Source organism: Rhinolophus hipposideros (assembly GCF_964194185.1).
Source record: "Rhinolophus hipposideros genome assembly, chromosome: 1".
Classification (NCBI taxonomy): Eukaryota; Metazoa; Chordata; class Mammalia; order Chiroptera; family Rhinolophidae; genus Rhinolophus; species Rhinolophus hipposideros.
In genome coordinates, this window is record NC_138047.1 from 109,208,386 (window position 1) to 109,226,890 (window position 18,505).

The 18,505-nt window shown below is 57.9% G+C and overlaps 1 protein-coding gene across 4 annotated transcripts in view; it reads right to left on the reverse strand.

Moving 5' to 3' along the window:
* RGS12 (regulator of G protein signaling 12) overlaps positions 1–18,505 on the reverse strand; it is a 156,388-nt gene that overhangs the window by 93,941 nt on the left and 43,942 nt on the right. For all 4 annotated transcript variants that reach the window (XR_013994151.1, XM_081062131.1, XM_081062130.1 and 1 more), the window contains exon 2: positions 6,614–8,590. Coding sequence is in view for 3 of the 4 variants with exons in the window: in XM_081062131.1 (XP_080918257.1) it covers positions 6,614–8,494 (1,881 nt within the window). In the remaining variant the exon portion in view is untranslated. The remainder of the gene's footprint in view (positions 1–6,613; positions 8,591–18,505) is intronic.

The following is an 18,505-nucleotide window of genomic DNA, read 5'->3' on the forward strand; positions in this document are numbered from 1 at the left end:
CTTAAACCAGGTCTGTCCATCGTTCTCCTTCATCTAGATTAACACACCTTTGAAGTACGGGAAGTAACACCCCTTCAAGGGGGCCTTCACCCTCAAGAGAGCACAGTCTCCTTAACTCTCCTGTAATCTAATCCCTGGCTGGCTTTCCCACCTCCAGGCCATCTTCCTTGTGCCCTCCTTAACTCCAAATGCATAGAAGAAACTGTGAAACTATTATTCTCCAGAGCATTTGAGATCTTGCTCCCCGGCAGATGGCATCTGTTTGGCTCCAATTAACTCTTACAAAAACTCTCTACAGTTTTGGACGTTTTTTACATCGACAAAGGAGAGAATCTGACCTCAGGGTCATAATGAATGTGTTACATCAAAGGTGCAAGCCCTAAGAGAAAAGACTGACAAGTAGGGCAGGATTCAAGTTAAGGACTTCTGTCCATCAAGACACCACCATGAAGCCAGTGAAAACAACAGCCACGAGGAGCTGGGGTGGTAACGTGTACACATACAATCAGCAAAGGGTTAACAGCTATATCTGTAACTCCTACAAACCGAAGAGAAAAAGATAACCCCACAAAAAAATGGGCAAAAGATTTGGGTAGGGCCCTCAACCAAGAGGAAATCCAAATCTTTACGACCAACGGAAAGCAAACTGAAGCCACAAGGAGATGCCACTTTAGCACCAGATTGCCAAGAACTGAAGAGCCTGACAAGGCAAGTTGTAGTAAGGACGTGGGGCCGTCTGAGCTCTTACACTAGCTAGCGTGGGACGGTCAGGAAAATAGTGTTGCTTCTGCAGGGTTAGGGCCTCTGAGCGAATCTGACCAAGACTGGAGACCTGGACTAAAGTCTCCAAGTCTTAGAACTTGGTGGTTAAATGACGACGGAAAGCACAGTGAAAACTCCAGGAGAGTTTACCTCCCCAGGGTATGTTTTCACATTGCAGAGGCATGAGATCTGCAAGACCTCGCCTGGAGTAGTGGTCTTACCTTCCTCCTGGAGACGCTAGCTCACATTGCCAAGGGGGAGAGGGGAAACCCAGGATTCTTCCCTCTGTCTTGAAGGAGAATTTGATGAAAGAGCAGAGGTTTCTCTCCCCATCTCAGGAGGGGAAGGGGACAGCATGTATCTAAGCTCCCAGATTCCTGTTTTGGGGGTTCCTGGCCCACAGTACAACCCCTGGTATGTGTAGGGTGACATCTGATGTGGTTCTCACCGCATCACCCCAGGGTAAGAACTGGACCTGGGGAAACCAGCATGGTTCTTATAAGTAAATAATTAAATCTGTCCATGCTTCAGAAACGTGGTGTCCACTTGTCAACATGAATGAACACAGATACTAAAAACGTAACACCTCCTTACTGCCTGCAAAGCTGAATACTGCTACGGACGAGCTGCCCACTCTGCATAGAACCTGAGAAATTCCTTCACATCCACCCCTGGAGACGTGTGTAAGAATGTCCACAATAGCATCACCCGTCATTCCTTCAGGAGCTGCGTGTGTGTGTGTGTGTGTGTGTGCAGTGCTACAGTCACACGATGGGGTATGACATAGCTGAAATGCTAAGTGAACTCTAATGAACACAGTGAGGCCGGGCATTGAAGCCACAGTTGCGTTTCTGTGACGCAGAACGACAGCCAGGACAGCGCTGCATTCAACAAATGGGTCTCGGGGAGTTTTCCTAGCACAATGGCAGGAAGTGTTAAAATAGACTGTAGAAACTATCTGGAGAACACAGCTCGGCCCCTGTGAAGAGAGCGGCTTTGATCCCTGCCTGTGCACACAATGCCCAGGGCACCACGCACCACTCCCACCCAAAGCACAGCAGGCAGGGGGCCAGCTGGCCTGTGGAGATAAACATTCCCTTAGAGACACTGCCCGGGTCTCCTGTCCCTGCAGCACTAGCTCTCAGCAAGGAGCTTCTTTTGATGGGATGCGCTGAGTGTCATCTGGGGGGCTCGTGCACTGACCGCACGCAGGGGTCTGGGGACAACTGGGAAGCCACTGCCGAGGCTGCTTGAGGTGCCAGGGGAGCGGAGCGGAGAAACACCTGGAGATGCAGCAATCGGGCTCCTGGGTATTTACCCAAAGGAGCTGAAGCCCCACGTCCACACGAAACCCTGCACACAGCTGTTTGCAGCAGCCCATCCAATTGCCAAGCCTTGGAAGTAACCAAGATGTCCTCCTCCAGTAGGTGATGGATAATTAACTGTGGTCCATCCAGACAAGAGAATGTTACTCAGCACTAAAAACGAATGAGCTGTCCAGCCATGAAAACACACGGAGGAACCTTAAATGCATGTCACTAAGTGACAGAGCCAATCTGAAAAGACTACATACTGTGTGATTCCAGTGACATGACACTCTGGAAAAGGCAAAACTGTGGGGACAGTAGAGAGATTAGTGGTTGCCGGGGTGGGGGGGTGGAGGGTGGACAGGGCAAGCAGGGGGGGGTTAGGGCAGTGACACCCCTCTGTGTGATGCCGTGATGGTGGGCATGTGTCACTACGCCGTCCTAACCCACAGAATGCACACCCCTCTGTGTGACGCCGTGATGGTGGGCACGTGTCACTACACCGTCCTAACCCACAGAATGCACACCCCTCTGCGTGACGCCGTGATGGTGGGCACGTGTCACTACGCCGTCCTAACCCACAGAATGCACACCCCTCTGCGTGACGCCGTGATGGTGGGCACGTGTCACTACGCCGTCCTAACCCACAGAATGCACACCCCTCTGCGTGACGCCGTGATGGTGGGCACGTGTCACTACGCCGTCCTAACCCACAGAATGCACACCCCTCTGCGTGACGCCGTGATGGTGGGCACGTGTCACTACACCGTCCTAACCCACAGAATGCACGCCCCTCTGCGTGACGCCGTGACGGTGGGCACGTGTCACTACACCGTCCTAACCCACAGAATGCACACCCCTCTGCGTGACGCCGTGATGGTGGGCACGTGTCACTACACCGTCCTAACCCACAGAATGCACGCCCCTCTGCGTGACGCCGTGATGGTGGGCACGTGTCACTACACCGTCCTAACCCACAGAATGCACACCACTCTGTGTGACGCCGTGACGGTGGGCACGTGTCATTACACCGTCCAAACCCACAGAATGCACACCCCTCTGCGTGACGCCGTGACGGTGGGCACGTGTCATTACACCGTCCAAACCCACAGAATGCACACCCCTCTGCGTGACGCCGTGACGGTGGGCACTTGTCATTACATTGTCCAAACCCACAGAATGCACACCCCTCTGCGTGACGCCGTGATGGTGGGCACGTGTCACTACGCCGTCCTAACCCACAGAATGCACACCCCTCTGCGTGACGCCGTGATGGTGGGCACGTGTCACTACGCCGTCCTAACCCACAGAATGCACACCCCTCTGTGTGACGCCGTGATGGTGGGCACGTGTCACTACACCGTCCTAACCCACAGAATGCACACCTCTCTGCGTGACGCCGTGATGGTGGGCACGTGTCACTACACCGTCCTAACCCACAGAATGCACACCCCTCTGTGTGACGCCGTGATGGTGGGCACGTGTCACTACACCATCCAAACCCACAGAATGCACACCCCTCTGCGTGACGCCGTGATGCTGGGCACGTGTCACTACACCGTCCTAACCCACAGAATGCACACCCCTCTGTGTGACGCCGTGATGGTGGGCACGTGTCACTACACCGTCCTAACCCACAGAATGCACACCCCTCTGCGTGACGCCGTGATGCTGGGCACGTGTCACTACACCGTCCTAACCCACAGAATGCACACCCCTCTGTGTGACGCCGTGATGGTGGGCACGTGTCATTACACCGTCCTAACCCACAGAATGCACACCCCTCTGCGTGACGCCGTGATGCTGGGCACGTGTCACTACACCGTCCTAACCCACAGAATGCACACCCCTCTGTGTGACGCCGTGACGGTGGGCACGTGTCATTACACCGTCCAAACCCACAGAATGCACACCCCTCTGTGTGACGCCGTGATGGTGGGCACGTGTCACTACGCCGTCCTAACCCACAGAATGCACGCCTCTCTGTGTGACGCTTGATGTGGGCACGTGTCACTACGCCGTCCTAACCCACAGAATGCACACCCCTCTGTGTGACGCCGTGATGGTGGGCACGTGTCACTACACCGTCCTAACCCACAGAATGCACACCCCTCTGCGTGACGCCGTGATGGTGGGCACGTGTCATTACACAGTCCTAACACACAGAATGCACACCAACGAGTGAGCCGGATGCAAAGAAGGACTCTGGGGGGTGATACGTGTCCATGCAGGTTCACGGGCTGTAACAAAGGTACCATCCGGTGGGGGAGGCTGTGAGCGTGTGTGGGAGACACGGTATATGAGACTTCTCTGCACCTTCGCGCAGTTTTGCTGTGACCCTAAAACTGCTCTGAAGAAAACAGTCTGTAAAGAAGGGTTGAGGGCAGACAGGTGGCTCAATCACTTAGAGCGCGAGCTCTGGGCAACAGGGCTGCCGGTTCGATTCCCACATGGGCCAGCGAGCTGCATCCTCTGCAACTAGAATGAAGACGACGAGCTGCAGCTCAGCTGCCGCTGAGCTCCTGGGTGGCTGGAGGGCTCAGTTAGTTGGAGCGCATCCTCTCAGCCACAAGGTTGCCAGTTCAACTCCCGCAAGGGACGGTAGGATGTGCCCCTGCAACTAAGATTATACAATGGCGACTGGACTTGGAGCTGAGCTGCGCCCTCCACAACTAAGATTAAAAAGACAACAACTTAACTTGGAGCTGATGGGTCCTGGGAAATACATACTGTTCCCCAATAAAGTCCTGGAAATACACACTCTTCCCCAATAAAGTCCTGTTCCCCTTCCCCAATAAAATCTTTTAAATAAATAAAATAAAGAAGCACTGAATCATGACCCTGCTAATGCTGACTGTTGGACCTTAGACAAATCACTTAACCCTTCAGGGACCAGCAGATTCCCATCTCCCAGGTTTCCCGAGGCCAGAACCCCACTGTGAGGGATCTAAGACAGTGTATAGACAGGGCACTTCCAACCCAATGAGAATGGACGTGAAGCGGCACTGTGGTCTACATAGGACCGTACAAAAACCGTATTCTTATGAAATGTACTCACACAGCCGCAATTGAGAAAACCCACTTGTAGAATACGTATTCCAAGAGATGGTGAATTCCTCAGTTTCAACCAACATTTTAGCCAACTTCCAGAGCCTTCCAGGGCCTTCCCTCCCCAGCCTCACCCCCGCCCAAGCTGGGGGGAGGCCCCTGAAAGAGGCTCAGGTGGGAGGTGTGGCCCACAGCACAGGTGGGCTGGTGGGGTGCAGAGAAGGAGGGGCAGGAGCCACGCTGCCCTGAGACCCTGAAACCCTGCCTGCATATGGTTCAGACCCTGAACCTGGACCAGGAAGGGGGTTGGTGCACAGAGGGGCAGAACTCCCACGAGCACCACCAGCTTAGGGATTTAGTCCCAAACTCATATGGCAACAACTGTGTATATGAAAACAAACCTCTGTGCCTAGATACACGAGGTAAAGCTACAGGAGAGCTGTGCTTGCTCCACCTTTGTGTTTCCTTAGTGTGCTCCGTAGTGACAAACAGAAGACTCGGAAGCGGAAGGCTCTAGAACAAAACCTGATGGAACCCCCAGCGCAAGCCCCACGCTCTCCTCTGCCTGTTGCCCTACCCAGCCACAGGCGTGCAGGCTTTGCTGGGGAGAGTCCAGCTACCGAGAACAAAGTCCGAGCAGACACAGGAAAGGTACGCTAACGTCACAGAAGTCCTGTGAGACATTCCTTTGGAACAATCTGAGCCCAGCGCCATGCTCCTCTCAGCAGGAGCCTCCCTCCTGCCCAGGCTGCTACCACGGCCGCTGGTGGCCCTCTCCCAGCAGTCCTAAGGGAGGGCGACACCTCCCTAAGGCTCCAAACTGAGCGTGTGTGTGGGGACACAAAGGCCCCCAAGGGACACAGCCAACCTAGGGGCTTGAGGGCAGTGCTACGCCAAGCCGGCCCCCAGCTGTTTGATGCTCGTCCCCGACGACCAGGAGCCCGCCACCCGCCACTGTCGGGTTCAGCTGGCATGGCTTTGTAGCAGGGTTTTCTCGATGAAGGAGGCAGTGCAAGGATCATGAAGAGTCTCTGTGCTTCAAGAATTTTCTCTCCTCAGCAGGCTGGCTGCCTTGGCCACTGAGGTGAAGACTCTAGTCAGAGACACAAAGGGCTTTGAAGGGGCCAAGGGACAGGGCTGTCCCAGGCACCGGCAGGAGGACAGGGCAGGAAGGAGGGGGCACAGCCTCATCAGGGTTGTGAGGCTTCAATGGCCTTTCTACCAACACCTGTCCCCCAGGTGTCCTACCCAGGACCCCGAGAACCAGCAGAGCCAAAGCCAGCTCGGGGATGAGCCCACGGGAGGGAGCTGAGTGCACTGAGAGGGCCAGACGGAGCCTGCAGCCCACAGGCAAAGCACACATCCTGTGCCAGTGACAGGCCACAGTGAGAGGAAGCCGGACTGGGGACACGGCGACTGATGTGCCAGCATTTCACCGTAGCCGACTAAGCTATGACACCAAGCTCACTTTGATGGGCCACTCCCAGCAGGCTTACCTTTTTGTCTTCCTTAGTCTTTCTAACATTGCGATGGGGACTGAAAATGTGTTGCATCCCAAAAGCCTTCCTGGACCAGTCCCTCTTCTGGGAGCTCAGCGGGGGCTGCGCCAAGCTGCCCTCCACCCTGTAGCGGTCGGCGGGAATCTTGCTCATGGGTGGGGGCAGCGTGCCGCAGTTGACACTGGACCACCCGTCGGTGGAGTCCGTGTAAGACTCCTGGTCGCTGGCGTGACCGCATTGCCACTCCTGCAGCACGTGGACCGGGAGCCACCGCTGGCTGAACCCACCGCCGGGGCCAGCAGCGCCTCTCTTGGAAGGAGGGACGGAACTGCGCGAGGAGGCAGGGGGCACCTCCACGTGAGCGGTGGGCCCTCCATGCTTGCCGAAGTCCCAGCACCTGTCAGCCTGCAGAGCGGCCTCAAACGGGGCGCCCAGGTCGGGGTCGTGGCAGAAGGCCCCACTCCAGGGGGCACCCCACGGCTGGGAGCCCCGCCCGCCCCCGCCGTCCCAGGTGCCGCTGCCGGGGCCATGCCTGCTGGAGCTGGCGCCCAGGTCGAGCACCAGCACCCGGCTACTTCTGTCTTCCTGGTTGAAGTTCCCAATGCCGCTGTCGCTGTTGCTGCTCGTGCTGGTATTCTGGTGCACGTCCGCGTCCCCGTCCACACACGCCCGGGCCCGCACCCCCTCGATCAGCTCGCCCATGTCTCTGTACAGCACGGAGATGAACTGCAGGACGGGCAGGGAGGACGCGGGGAACTCCAGGCAGCCGTTGGTGTCGGGGTCGGCCGTGCACTCGAACCCGAAGCGCCGAGCGATGCCCTGATGGACCTTGTGGTTGAACAAGTCGGGATCCACCATAAACACGTGGCAGGACGTCCGCAGGACGCCCTCGTCCTCCCGCGCCAGGCTGCCGTCCTCGCTGCTCTGCATGGTCACGAGCCCAAAAAACCTCCTGTCGTCCGGGCACACGGCGCTGAAGGCCAGCTTCTCGGCGGGGTACTCAGCCAGGACGGCAGCCTTGTCGGTGCACAGCTGCACGCCGTCGTGCATGACCTTCATCGTCACCAGAGAGTGGATCTTCTGCTCGGCCCGCAGGCGCCGCAGGCAGCCACGGATGGCCTGGAAGCTGTCGGACTCCAGGTTGCAGCTCGTGGAAGGAAGCTCGATAGAACCCAAGTAGCCGACGACCATGGCAACGTTCAGAATGCTGGCATCCAACCCAAAGTCTTCATGATTCTCTAGGCCAATGCCGAACACCGAATCGTCATTAGCAACTTTGGAGATTTCCTCCTGGGAGAGCAGGCTGGCGTGCGGATTATTTATACTTTCATGTCCAAGGTCAAATCGCGCCGCAGCTGACTCTGAAAGGGATCTTTGTTTCAATTTCAAGGGCTCTGAACTGCTTGCACGAAGACTAGGGTTTTCAAAGATCATATTGAAAATTCCACCCGACTGCATTTCTTCAACGACTCTCTCTGCTCTGTTTATACCTAATGCTTTAGAATCGAGTTTGGGCTTCAGCCAGCCTTTTCCTTCATAGAACCCCACTTCCTCATCGCTGGAGCACGACTCCATGTGGCTGAGGCTTTCCCCCACCACCATGTGCAGGACCCCAGAGCATTTCCCGATTAATTTCACCACGTCTTCGTGGGACGCTTTCTTCACGTTGATTTCATTGACAGCAAGTATCTGGTCTCCAGCGCGGAGGCCCACAAAATCGGCAGGGCTCCCTCTCATGACACAGCTGAGCACGCAGGGCGCCTGACCAGACAGGGTGAAGCCGTACCCAGCTCTTCCCCGGGCAACCTGCACGCTCCTCATGCGAGGGGGCGCCGTCCCTGGCAGGGGACGCTCCGCTGCCTCGCCCGCTCTATACATCTCACTGGGCCTCGGGGACCAGCAGCATCGTTCTTATTCCAGGGGTCCGCAGTTCAGAATGCCTGATGCTGCCATAGTTGTTCTTGAAATAATGCCCTAAGGAAGAAAAATAAACAGCTCATTATTAGAAAGCCCAGCTCTCTATTGCTTATTACCTACACATAATGAGAGAATTCAGAACAAAACCCGCCACAGAAGGAATCTCCAGTTACCACATAAATGTCAAAATGAAGGAGAAGCGGTAAATCTTAGTCAGGCTCAAGTTCCTCCCGAAGTAGAAAACGTTTCCCAAGACTACCTCCCCGCCCCCGCCCCCTGCTCTGAGGCTGCCCCAGCTGGGCCTGGAGCGGCACAGGACTGCGCAGAATCCGCTCCTGGTAGGGATGGAAGAGAAGGCTCCTTGAGACCTGACCCTCAGTGTGGCCCGAGGGCCGGAGCTGCTGCACGCCCCACGCACCCAAGTCTGCATGTTAACCAGAGGGGCAGTTGGAGTGAAAAGCAGTGCTAGCTGGAGACTTGGGGGACACAGGCACCCGGATGACCCCTAGTCCAACCTGCATGTGACCTCGAACTCCCTCTAGGAAACATTCTCCCCAGGAAAGGCAGTCAGCTGATATTCTCTCCCAGCCCACCACCCTCCCTCCAGGAATCCCCGTGAACAAGGTACCGTGTGGGGACAACACATCGTATTGCACTGAACAGCCGCAGTCAGTACCGCAGAGGCCGCCCGATAGGACAGATAAGAGCAGCAGAAAGAGCAGAGGAATTCAATACTAAGAGTCATTCCCAGGGGGTGGCCGCATAATTACAGGACTGTGGTCATCAGGACAAAACGGACGGGCCCCGTGATTTGACGACTGTGTAGGAGAACAAGGGGCTGCACGGCCAGTCGTACCCACGCTAAGATTTAGCACAGGGACAGGATGCAGAACGCCAGTCAGTGAAGGGAGAAGGCACGCGGGGCGAAATCCAGAGGAAACCAGCCTCAGCTTCCAGAACCCTCTCCCAGGGTCGCACAGGACGCGCTCAAGTCCCCCAGCAGCTTGTGAGACACGTGTGGAGTGCTGCCCACAAGGGAGGCTCCTCAGAGACTCCGAGCCAGGGCCTTCATTGGGGGGCTGGTCCCACAGGCCCCTCTGGCGGGCATGTCCCAAACTCCAGACCCCCAGGAGGAGAGGGGTGTCAGCACACAGGAGAGGCACAGGGAGCCGCTCTTGTCAGTCGGGGTGCTGAGGACGCTCGCGACGCCAGCCCAGGGCCAGCTCTCACACAGGCGTCTCCCAGAACAGCCAGGCCTGCTGTGCGAGCTCCTCCGCACAAAACCCTTTAAAGATCACTTTAAAAAGAATACAGTAAGTGATTATGTTGTGAAAATCCAAAATAGAATAGAGAATGTTTTTTAAAGAGTGTATGTTTTTAAGTAATTGTTTTAAAGTTATTAGGAGAAATTCTTATGTCCTGGGATAAGGTTGCAGTAATAGAAGCATAATTCAAGGTAATTTATGTACACACACAATGAAAGAACTAGATGAAATGGAAAGGGTATTATTAGAGGGCTCCAAGAGCGGCTTCAAGAATGATGAAAACACTGATATGGAGGATGCATGTTTGAATAAAATTATTTTACGGCATGTAAGAGTGAAAACAAATCATTTATTTCTAAATTACCATATTATTTAATACTGAAGTGGTACTAAATTAATCATTTAAACATCCATCATTGAAATGCACATATTAAAGATGGCCAAGAAATGTGCTTTAGGTCTTCTCACTAGATCTTCATAAGGGGTGTGGTGAGCTAATGCCCCCCACCAAATATGCCTACTCTCCGGAAACCAAATGTCACCTCACGTGGCCAAAGGGACCTTGCAGCTGTGATTCGGTGAAGGACCCTGAGATGGGAGGTTATCCTGGACTCTCCGGGTGGCCTGTGTAACCACAGGGTCCTTATCAGAGGAAGGCAGGAGGGTCAAGGTCAGAGAGAAGGCCGTGACATGACGGAAGCAGAGATGAGAGTGACGGGCTTGGAAGGTGGAGGAAGGAGCCGAGGAATGCAGGTGCCTCTAGAAGCTGGAAAGGCAGGAAATGGGTTCTCCCCTGGAGCCTCCAGAAGGACCAGCCCTGCAGACTTCCGAGCCCCAGAACTATGAGAGCCAATCTGTGTGGATTTAAGGCCCTCAGTTTGCAGCAATTTGCTTTAGCAGCCACAGGGCCCTCATCCAGGGGAGTCACCTGTAGGTGGGGATACGGCACATGCATGAAATAACCTGTCTGAGAACCGCTCAGCACAGCATTTGGCTCCTGGCAGATGACACCTCAAAGCCGCCGCCGTTCCCGATGTAACTGCAGGTGTCAGTTGTCACTGTGAGGTCTCCCAGGACAGAGGTCGGTGAGGCCCTGCGGCTCCAGGAACAGAAAACCTCCTGGCTTTCTCTTCCAAACAATAAGAGATCCTCTCTGAAAGAAGCTATTTTCCAGTTTCACATGCAGAATTATTGTGTAATTCATCCGATCACCAGGAGTCACAACTCTGTATGACACACCATTGAATAATAATCTTGTATGTGGTTTCCTCAGACATTTCTATTAGACTTATTGCTACGTTCCTCTATAGATTAAAAGCAGTTTCTAACTCATATGAATGCTATTTGCATACCTATAAATCACATTTTGTAAGTTCATCCTATACTTTAAATTTTCCTTAGGCTGCATCAATGAATAGCAAACTGGTGGAACAGGCAGTGAAATTCAGGAGAAACCACAGGGCACCAGTTTCCAACTTGCACAGGCATTTTCGCCATCTGGGCAGCTGAAATGCCAGGTCCGGGTCCCTTCCTCCACCCAGAAGCTCGGGGCTGTAGGCCCAGCAGGCGCCTGCTTTGAGGAAGCTCCCCCGCAGCCCACAACGTTCCAGGAGACTCTGATGTAGGCAGCAACACATGGAGCACCCTGGCTTGAGACGTGTCCCCCAAATTCCTACGTAGAAAAGGGATGGTATTTGGAGACGGCCTCTGGGAGGGACTGGTTTTAGACGAGGTCATGACAGTGGAGCCCGTGATGGCATTAATGTCCTTGTGACACAGAAAGACACACAGGACCCGCCTGTTGCCAGCACGTGAGCACACGGAGAAGACAGCCGTGGTGAGCCAGGCCGTGTCCTCAGCACATACCGGATCTGCCAGCACCTTGATCTTGGACTTCTGGCCCAAGAACTGTGAGAAAGCCATTTCTGTCCTTAAGCCCTGCATCTGTGGGCTTCAGTTAGAGCGGCCACACTGGACGAGATGTCATGTCACCCAGCCTCCTTGGCCTGCAGAAAGGTAACTGAGGTCGGCAAGCAGGGTTTCATCTGAGTGACAGCTTCCGGACGGCACAGAAAGCTGTGACACAAGGGTCTCCACTCTCACTGCACCCACTACTGTCACCCTCCAGTCACTCAGCCTTCAAACTAACAGAGCCTAGAAATAAATACCAGGTGCCATGACGTTTCCCTGCCCCTTCCTCTCCAAAGTTTCCATCTGCTATAAAACAAGGCCCGTTAATGCATTCCTCCACTCAGCAGCACAGCGTGAGTGCCCACCCCGTGCCAGGCAGCGTCTCAGATGCAGAAGCTACAGAGGGTCCCGGCAGTCCCCAGGGAGCCCTCTCTGAGCAGAGCGAGCGCCGCCCCAGCTGTACGCTCGTGTGAGGAGTCCCCCGTCAGAGGCAGCAGTGAGATGCAAAAGCCATCCCAGGCAGAGGCGGAGGGCACGACTCCGGCCATCGTGCAGCTCAGCCTCCATCTCTGCCCATGGGCAGGGGACGTTCTGTGAGGACGAAGCTCGGCTGTCCAGAAGTGTGCCCCCAAATGTTACAGACATTCATGCTTCAATGGGCATGAATGGGGCCAAAAGCGCAAAGCAATAAAGAGCAGTGCATGGAGATGTAATCGAAGGGAGAGAAACAGCACCATGAGGCACTGAGGGGGAGGGGAAGCTCGAGGAGAAGCGCAGGACAGTGACTGTGACACCAGCAAGTGACGCAGCAATGGGGGCCTCCCACGGCGCTCGGCAGGGGCCAGGGCCTCGGGACCTCACGCACAGTTGCTTGTGTGTCCGTAGCAATGTCATGTGAGGTAGTACGGTTATTATGAAGGTAAGGAAATGGAGGCACAGAGAAGTTAAGGAATTTGTCTAAGGCTGCACAGCTAATTAGTGTCAGAGGTGGATCTGAGCAGAGGTCATTCTCGGCTTTCTCTATCCCCACGCAGAGGGCTTCTGAGAAGCAGCAGAGATGGCCTTGAGCCTGAGAGAGCAGGCGCTGTCCACTTCCACAGTCCGTGACACACTGGGGACACCTCGTCAGCCTGGTCCCACTCAGTGCAGGGACCTGACGGCACTGTGCAACGTCCTGGCTGTGCCCTGCCCACCAACAGACCCCTGCCCCCTAAACCCACCCCCAAAGCCATTGTGTCCCAGCAGTTAACGCTGGCCACCACCTCAGAACTGCCCCCAGTGCCAAACACCCACCAGGTGCCACCTCCCTCCACATCCCCCTTGGGGACACACACGGAAGAGCCAACACGTCCCCACACAAACACCACCAGGACGCACGTGGAGCCGCCCTGCATCCTGGCCACCTCACCCCCTCAGCTCCATCCCAGCAGCCGGCCACCTGACCCCTGAGAAGTGCTCCCAAGTCCCACCCCTCGGCCTGCCCTCAGCCTGACCGAACCGACCTGGACACAGACAACCTGCAAGCACCAAAAAGGAGGCACTGGCCAATGCGTGGCTCACCAAGGCCACTTCCGGGCCGTTTACTGCCACAAACACACAACCCTCACCATGCTTTTCCCTGAAAGGGCCCCTTTTCCACCCCTTGCCACCGGACTCACCACCTACCCGGTGCTGGTTCAAACCCTTTGCCTGTAGTTCAATGGTGTCACTGAGCGCCAACAATGCGCGAGACTGGGCCAGCACAGCGATACCCCAGGAGGGAGCAGTCCCTTCCTGCGAGGAGGCTACGAGGACAGCGACTTCCTGAGGGGCACTGGCTCCCTGGCTGCACAGTGCCACCCACACCCGCATACCTGCTGCTCACACACCTGCCGAGGTCCCCTGTCCACACACCAACTACTCACACACCTGTTGAGGGTCCCTTGTCCACACACCAGCTGCTCACACACCTGCCGAGGGTCCCCTGTCCACACACCAGCTGCTCACACACCTGCCCAGGGTCCCCTGTCCACACACCAGCTTCTCACACACCTGCCCAGGGTCCCCTGTCCACACACCAGCTGCTCACACACCTGCCCAGGGTCCCCTGTCCACACACCAGCTTCTCACACACCTGCCGAGGGTCCCCTGTCCACACACCAGCTGCTCACACACCTGCCCAGGGTCCCCTGTCCACACACCTGCTGCTCACACACCTGCCCAGGGTCCCCTGTCCACACACCAGCTGCTCACACACCTGCCCAGGGTCCCCTGTCCACACACCAGCTTCTCACACACCTTCCCAGGGTCCCCTGTCCACACACCAGCTGCTCACACACCTGCCCAGGGTCCCCTGTCCACACACCAGCTGCTCACACACCTTCCCAGGGTCCCCTGTCCACACACCTGCTGCTCACACACCTGCCCAGGGTCCCCTGTCCACACACCAGCTGCTCACACACCTGCCCAGGGTCCCCTGTCCACACACCAGCTTCTCACACACCTTCCCAGGGTCCCCTGTCCACACACCTGCTGCTCACACACCTGCCGAGGGTCCCCTGTCCACACACCAGCTTCTCACACACCTGCCGAGGGTCCCCTGTCCACACACCAGCTTCTCACACACCTGCCCAGGGTCCCCTGTCCACACACCAGCTGCTCACACACCTGCCCAGGGTCCCCTGTCCACACACCAGCTGCTCACACACCTTCCCAGGGTCCCCTGTCCACACACCTGCTGCTCACACACCTGCCCAGGGTCCCCTGTCCACACACCAGCTGCTCACACACCTGCCCAGGGTCCCCTGTCCACACACCAGCTTCTCACACACCTTCCCAGGGTCCCCTGTCCACACACCTGCTGCTCACACACCTGCCGAGGGTCCCCTGTCCACACACCAGCTGCTCACACACCTGCCGAGGGTCCCCTGTCCACACACCAGCTGCTCACACACCTTCCCAGGGTCCCCTGTCCACACACCTGCTGCTCACACACCTGCCGAGGGTCCCCTGTCCACACACCAGCTGCTCACACACCTGCCGAGGGTCCCCTGTCCACACACCAACTACTCACACACCTGTTGAGGGTCCCTTGTCCACACACCAGCTGCTCACACACCTGCCCAGGGTCCCCTGTCCACACACCTGCTGCTCACACACCTGCCGAGGGTCCCCTGTCCACACACCAACTACTCACACACCTGCCCAGGGTCCCCTGTCCACACACCTGCTGCTCACACACCTGCCGAGGGTCCCCTGTCCACACACCAGCTTCTCACACACCTGCCCAGGGTCCCCTGTCCACACACCAGCTGCTCACACACCTGCCCAGGGTCCCCTGTCCACACACCAGCTTCTCACACACCTGCCGAGGGTCCCCTGTCCACACACCAGCTGCTCACACACCTGCCCAGGGTCCCCTGTCCACACACCAGCTGCTCACACACCTGCCCAGGGTCCCCTGTCCACACACCAGCTTCTCACACACCTGCCCAGGGTCCCCTGTCCACACACCAGCTGCTCACACACCTGCCCAGGGTCCCCTGTACACACACCAGCTGCTCACACACCTGCCCAGGGTCCCCTGTCCACACACCAGCTTCTCACACACCTGCCCAGTGTCCCCTGTCCACACACCTGCTGCTCACACACCTGCCCAGGGTCCCCTGTCCACACACTAGCTTCTCACACACCTGCCCAGGGTCCCCTGTCCACACACCTGCTGCTCACACACCTGCCGAGGGTCCCCTGTCCACACACCAGCTGCTCACACACCTGCCCAGGGTCCCCTGTCCACACACCAGCTGCTCACACACCTGCCCAGGGTCCCCTGTCCACACACCAGCTGCTCACACACCTGCCGAGGGTCCCCTGTCCACACACCAGCTGCTCACACACCTGCCGAGGGTCCCCTGTCCACACACCTGCTGCTCACACACCTGCCGAGGGTCCCCTGTCCACACACCTGCTGCTCACACACCTGCCGAGGGTCCCCTGTCCACACACCAGCTGCTCACACACCTGCCGAGGGTCCCCTGTCCACACACCAGCTTCTCACACACCTGCCCAGGGTCCCCTGTCCACACACCAGCTGCTCACACACCTGCCGAGGGTCCCCTGTCCACACACCAGCTTCTCACACACCTGCCCAGGGTCCCCTGTCCACACACCAGCTGCTCACACACCTGCCGAGGGTCCCCTGTCCACACACCAGCTTCTCACACACCTGCCAAGGGTCCCCTGTCCACACACCAGCTACTCACACACCTGCCGAGGGTCCCCTGTCCACACACCAGCTGCTCACACACCTGCCGAGGGTCCCCTGTCCACACACCAGCTTGTCACACACCTGCCCAGGGTCCCCTGTCCACACACCAGCTTCTCACACACCTGCCGAGGGTCCCCTGTCCACACACCAGCTTCTCACACACCTGCCCAGGGTCTCCTGTCCACACACCAGCTTCTCACACACCTGCCCAGGGTCCCCTGTCCACACACCTGCTGCTCACACACCTGCCGAGGTCCCCTGTCCACACACCAGCTTCTCACACACCTGCCCAGGGTCCCCTGTCCACACACCAGCTTCTCACACACCTGCCCAGGGTCCCCTGTCCACACACCAGCTGCTCACACACCTGCCGAGGGTCCCCTGTCCACACACCTGCTGCTCACACACCTGCCGAGGGTCCCCTGTCCACACACCAGCTTCTCACACACCTGCCCAGGGTCCCCTGTCCACACACCAGCTTCTCACACACCTGCCCAGGGTCCCCTGTCCACACACCTGCTGCTCACACACCTGCCGAGGTCCCCTGTCCACACACCAGCTTCTCACACACCTGCCCAGGGTCCCCTGTCCACACACCAGCTTCTCACACACCTGCCGAGGGTCCCCTGTCCACACACCAGCTGCTCACACACCTGCCGAGGGTCCCCTGTCCACACACCTGCTGCTCACACACCTGCCGAGGGTCCCCTGTCCACACACCTGCTGCTCACACACCTGCCGAGGGTCCCCTGTCCACACACCAGCTTCTCACACACCTGCCGAGGGTCCCCTGTCCACACACCAGCTGCTCACACACCTGCCGAGGGTCCCCTGTCCACACACCTGCTGCTCACACACCTGCCGAGGTCCCCTGTCCACACACCAGCTTCTCACACACCTGCCGAGGGTCCCCTGTCCACACACCAGCTGCTCACACACCTGCCGAGGGTCCCCTGTCCACACACCTGCTGCTCACACACCTGCCCAGGGTCCCCTGTCCACACACCTGCTGGTCACACACCTGCCCAGGGTCCCCTGTCCACACACCTGCTGCTCACACACCTGCCGAGGGTCCCCTGTCCACACACCTGCTGCTCACACACCTGCCGAGGGTCCCCTGTCCACACACCAGCTGCTCACACACCTGCCGAGGGTCCCCTGTCCACACACCTGCTGCTCACACACCTGCCGAGGGTCCCCTGTCCACACACCTGCTGCTCACACACCTGCCCAGGGTCCCCTGTCCACACACCAGCTGCTCACACACCTGCCCAGGGTCCCCTGTCCACACACCAGCTTCTCACACACCTGCCCAGGGTCCCCTGTCCACACACCAGCTGCTCACACACCTGCCGAGGGTCCCCTGTCCACACACCTGCTGCTCACACACCTGCCGAGGGTCCCCTGTCCACACACCTGCTGCTCACACACCTGCCGAGGGTCCCCTGTCCACACACCTGCTGCTCACACACCTGCCGAGGGTCCCCTGTCCACACACCTGCTGCTCACACACCTGCCGAGGGTCCCCTGTCCACACACCTGCTGCTCACACACCTGCCCAGGGTCCCCTGTCCACACACCAGCTTCTCACACACCTGCCGAGGGTCCCCTGTCCACACACCAGCTGCTCACACACCTGCCCAGGGTCCCCTGTCCACACACCAGCTTCTCACACACCTGCCGAGGGTCCCCTGTCCACACACCAGCTGCTCACACACCTGCCGAGGGTCCCCTGTCCACACACCTGCTGCTCACACACCTGCCGAGGGTCCCCTGTCCACACACCTGCTGCTCACACACCTGCCCAGGGTCCCCTGTCCACACACCAGCTGCTCACACACCTGCCGAGGGTCCCCTGTCCACACACCAGCTGCTCACACACCTGCCCAGGGTCCCCTGTCCACACACCAGCTTCTCACACACCTGCCGAGGGTCCCCTGTCCACACACCAGCTGCTCACACACCTGCCGAGGGTCCCCTGTCCACACACCTGCTGCTCACACACCTGCCGAGGGTCCCCTGTCCACACACCTGCTGCTCACACACCTGCCCAGGGTCCCCTGTCCACACACCAGCTGCTCACACACCTGCCCAGGGTCCCCTGTCCACACACCTGCTGCTCACACACCTGCCGAGGGTCCCCTGTCCACACACCTGCTGCTCACACACCTGCCGAGGGTCCCCTGTCCACACACCAGCTGCTCACACACCTGCCGAGGGTCCCCTGTCCACACACCAGCTGCTCACACACCTGCCGAGGGTCCCCTGTCCACACACCTGCTGCTCACACACCTGCCGAGGGTCCCCTGTCCACACACCTGCTGCTCACACACCTGCCCAGGGTCCCCTGTCCACACACCAGCTTCTCACACACCTGCCGAGGGTCCCCTGTCCACACACCAGCTGCTCACACACCTGCCCAGGGTCCCCTGTCCACACACCAGCTTCTCACACACCTGCCGAGGGTCCCCTGTCCACACACCAGCTGCTCACACACCTGCCGAGGGTCCCCTGTCCACACACCTGCTGCTCACACACCTGCCGAGGGTC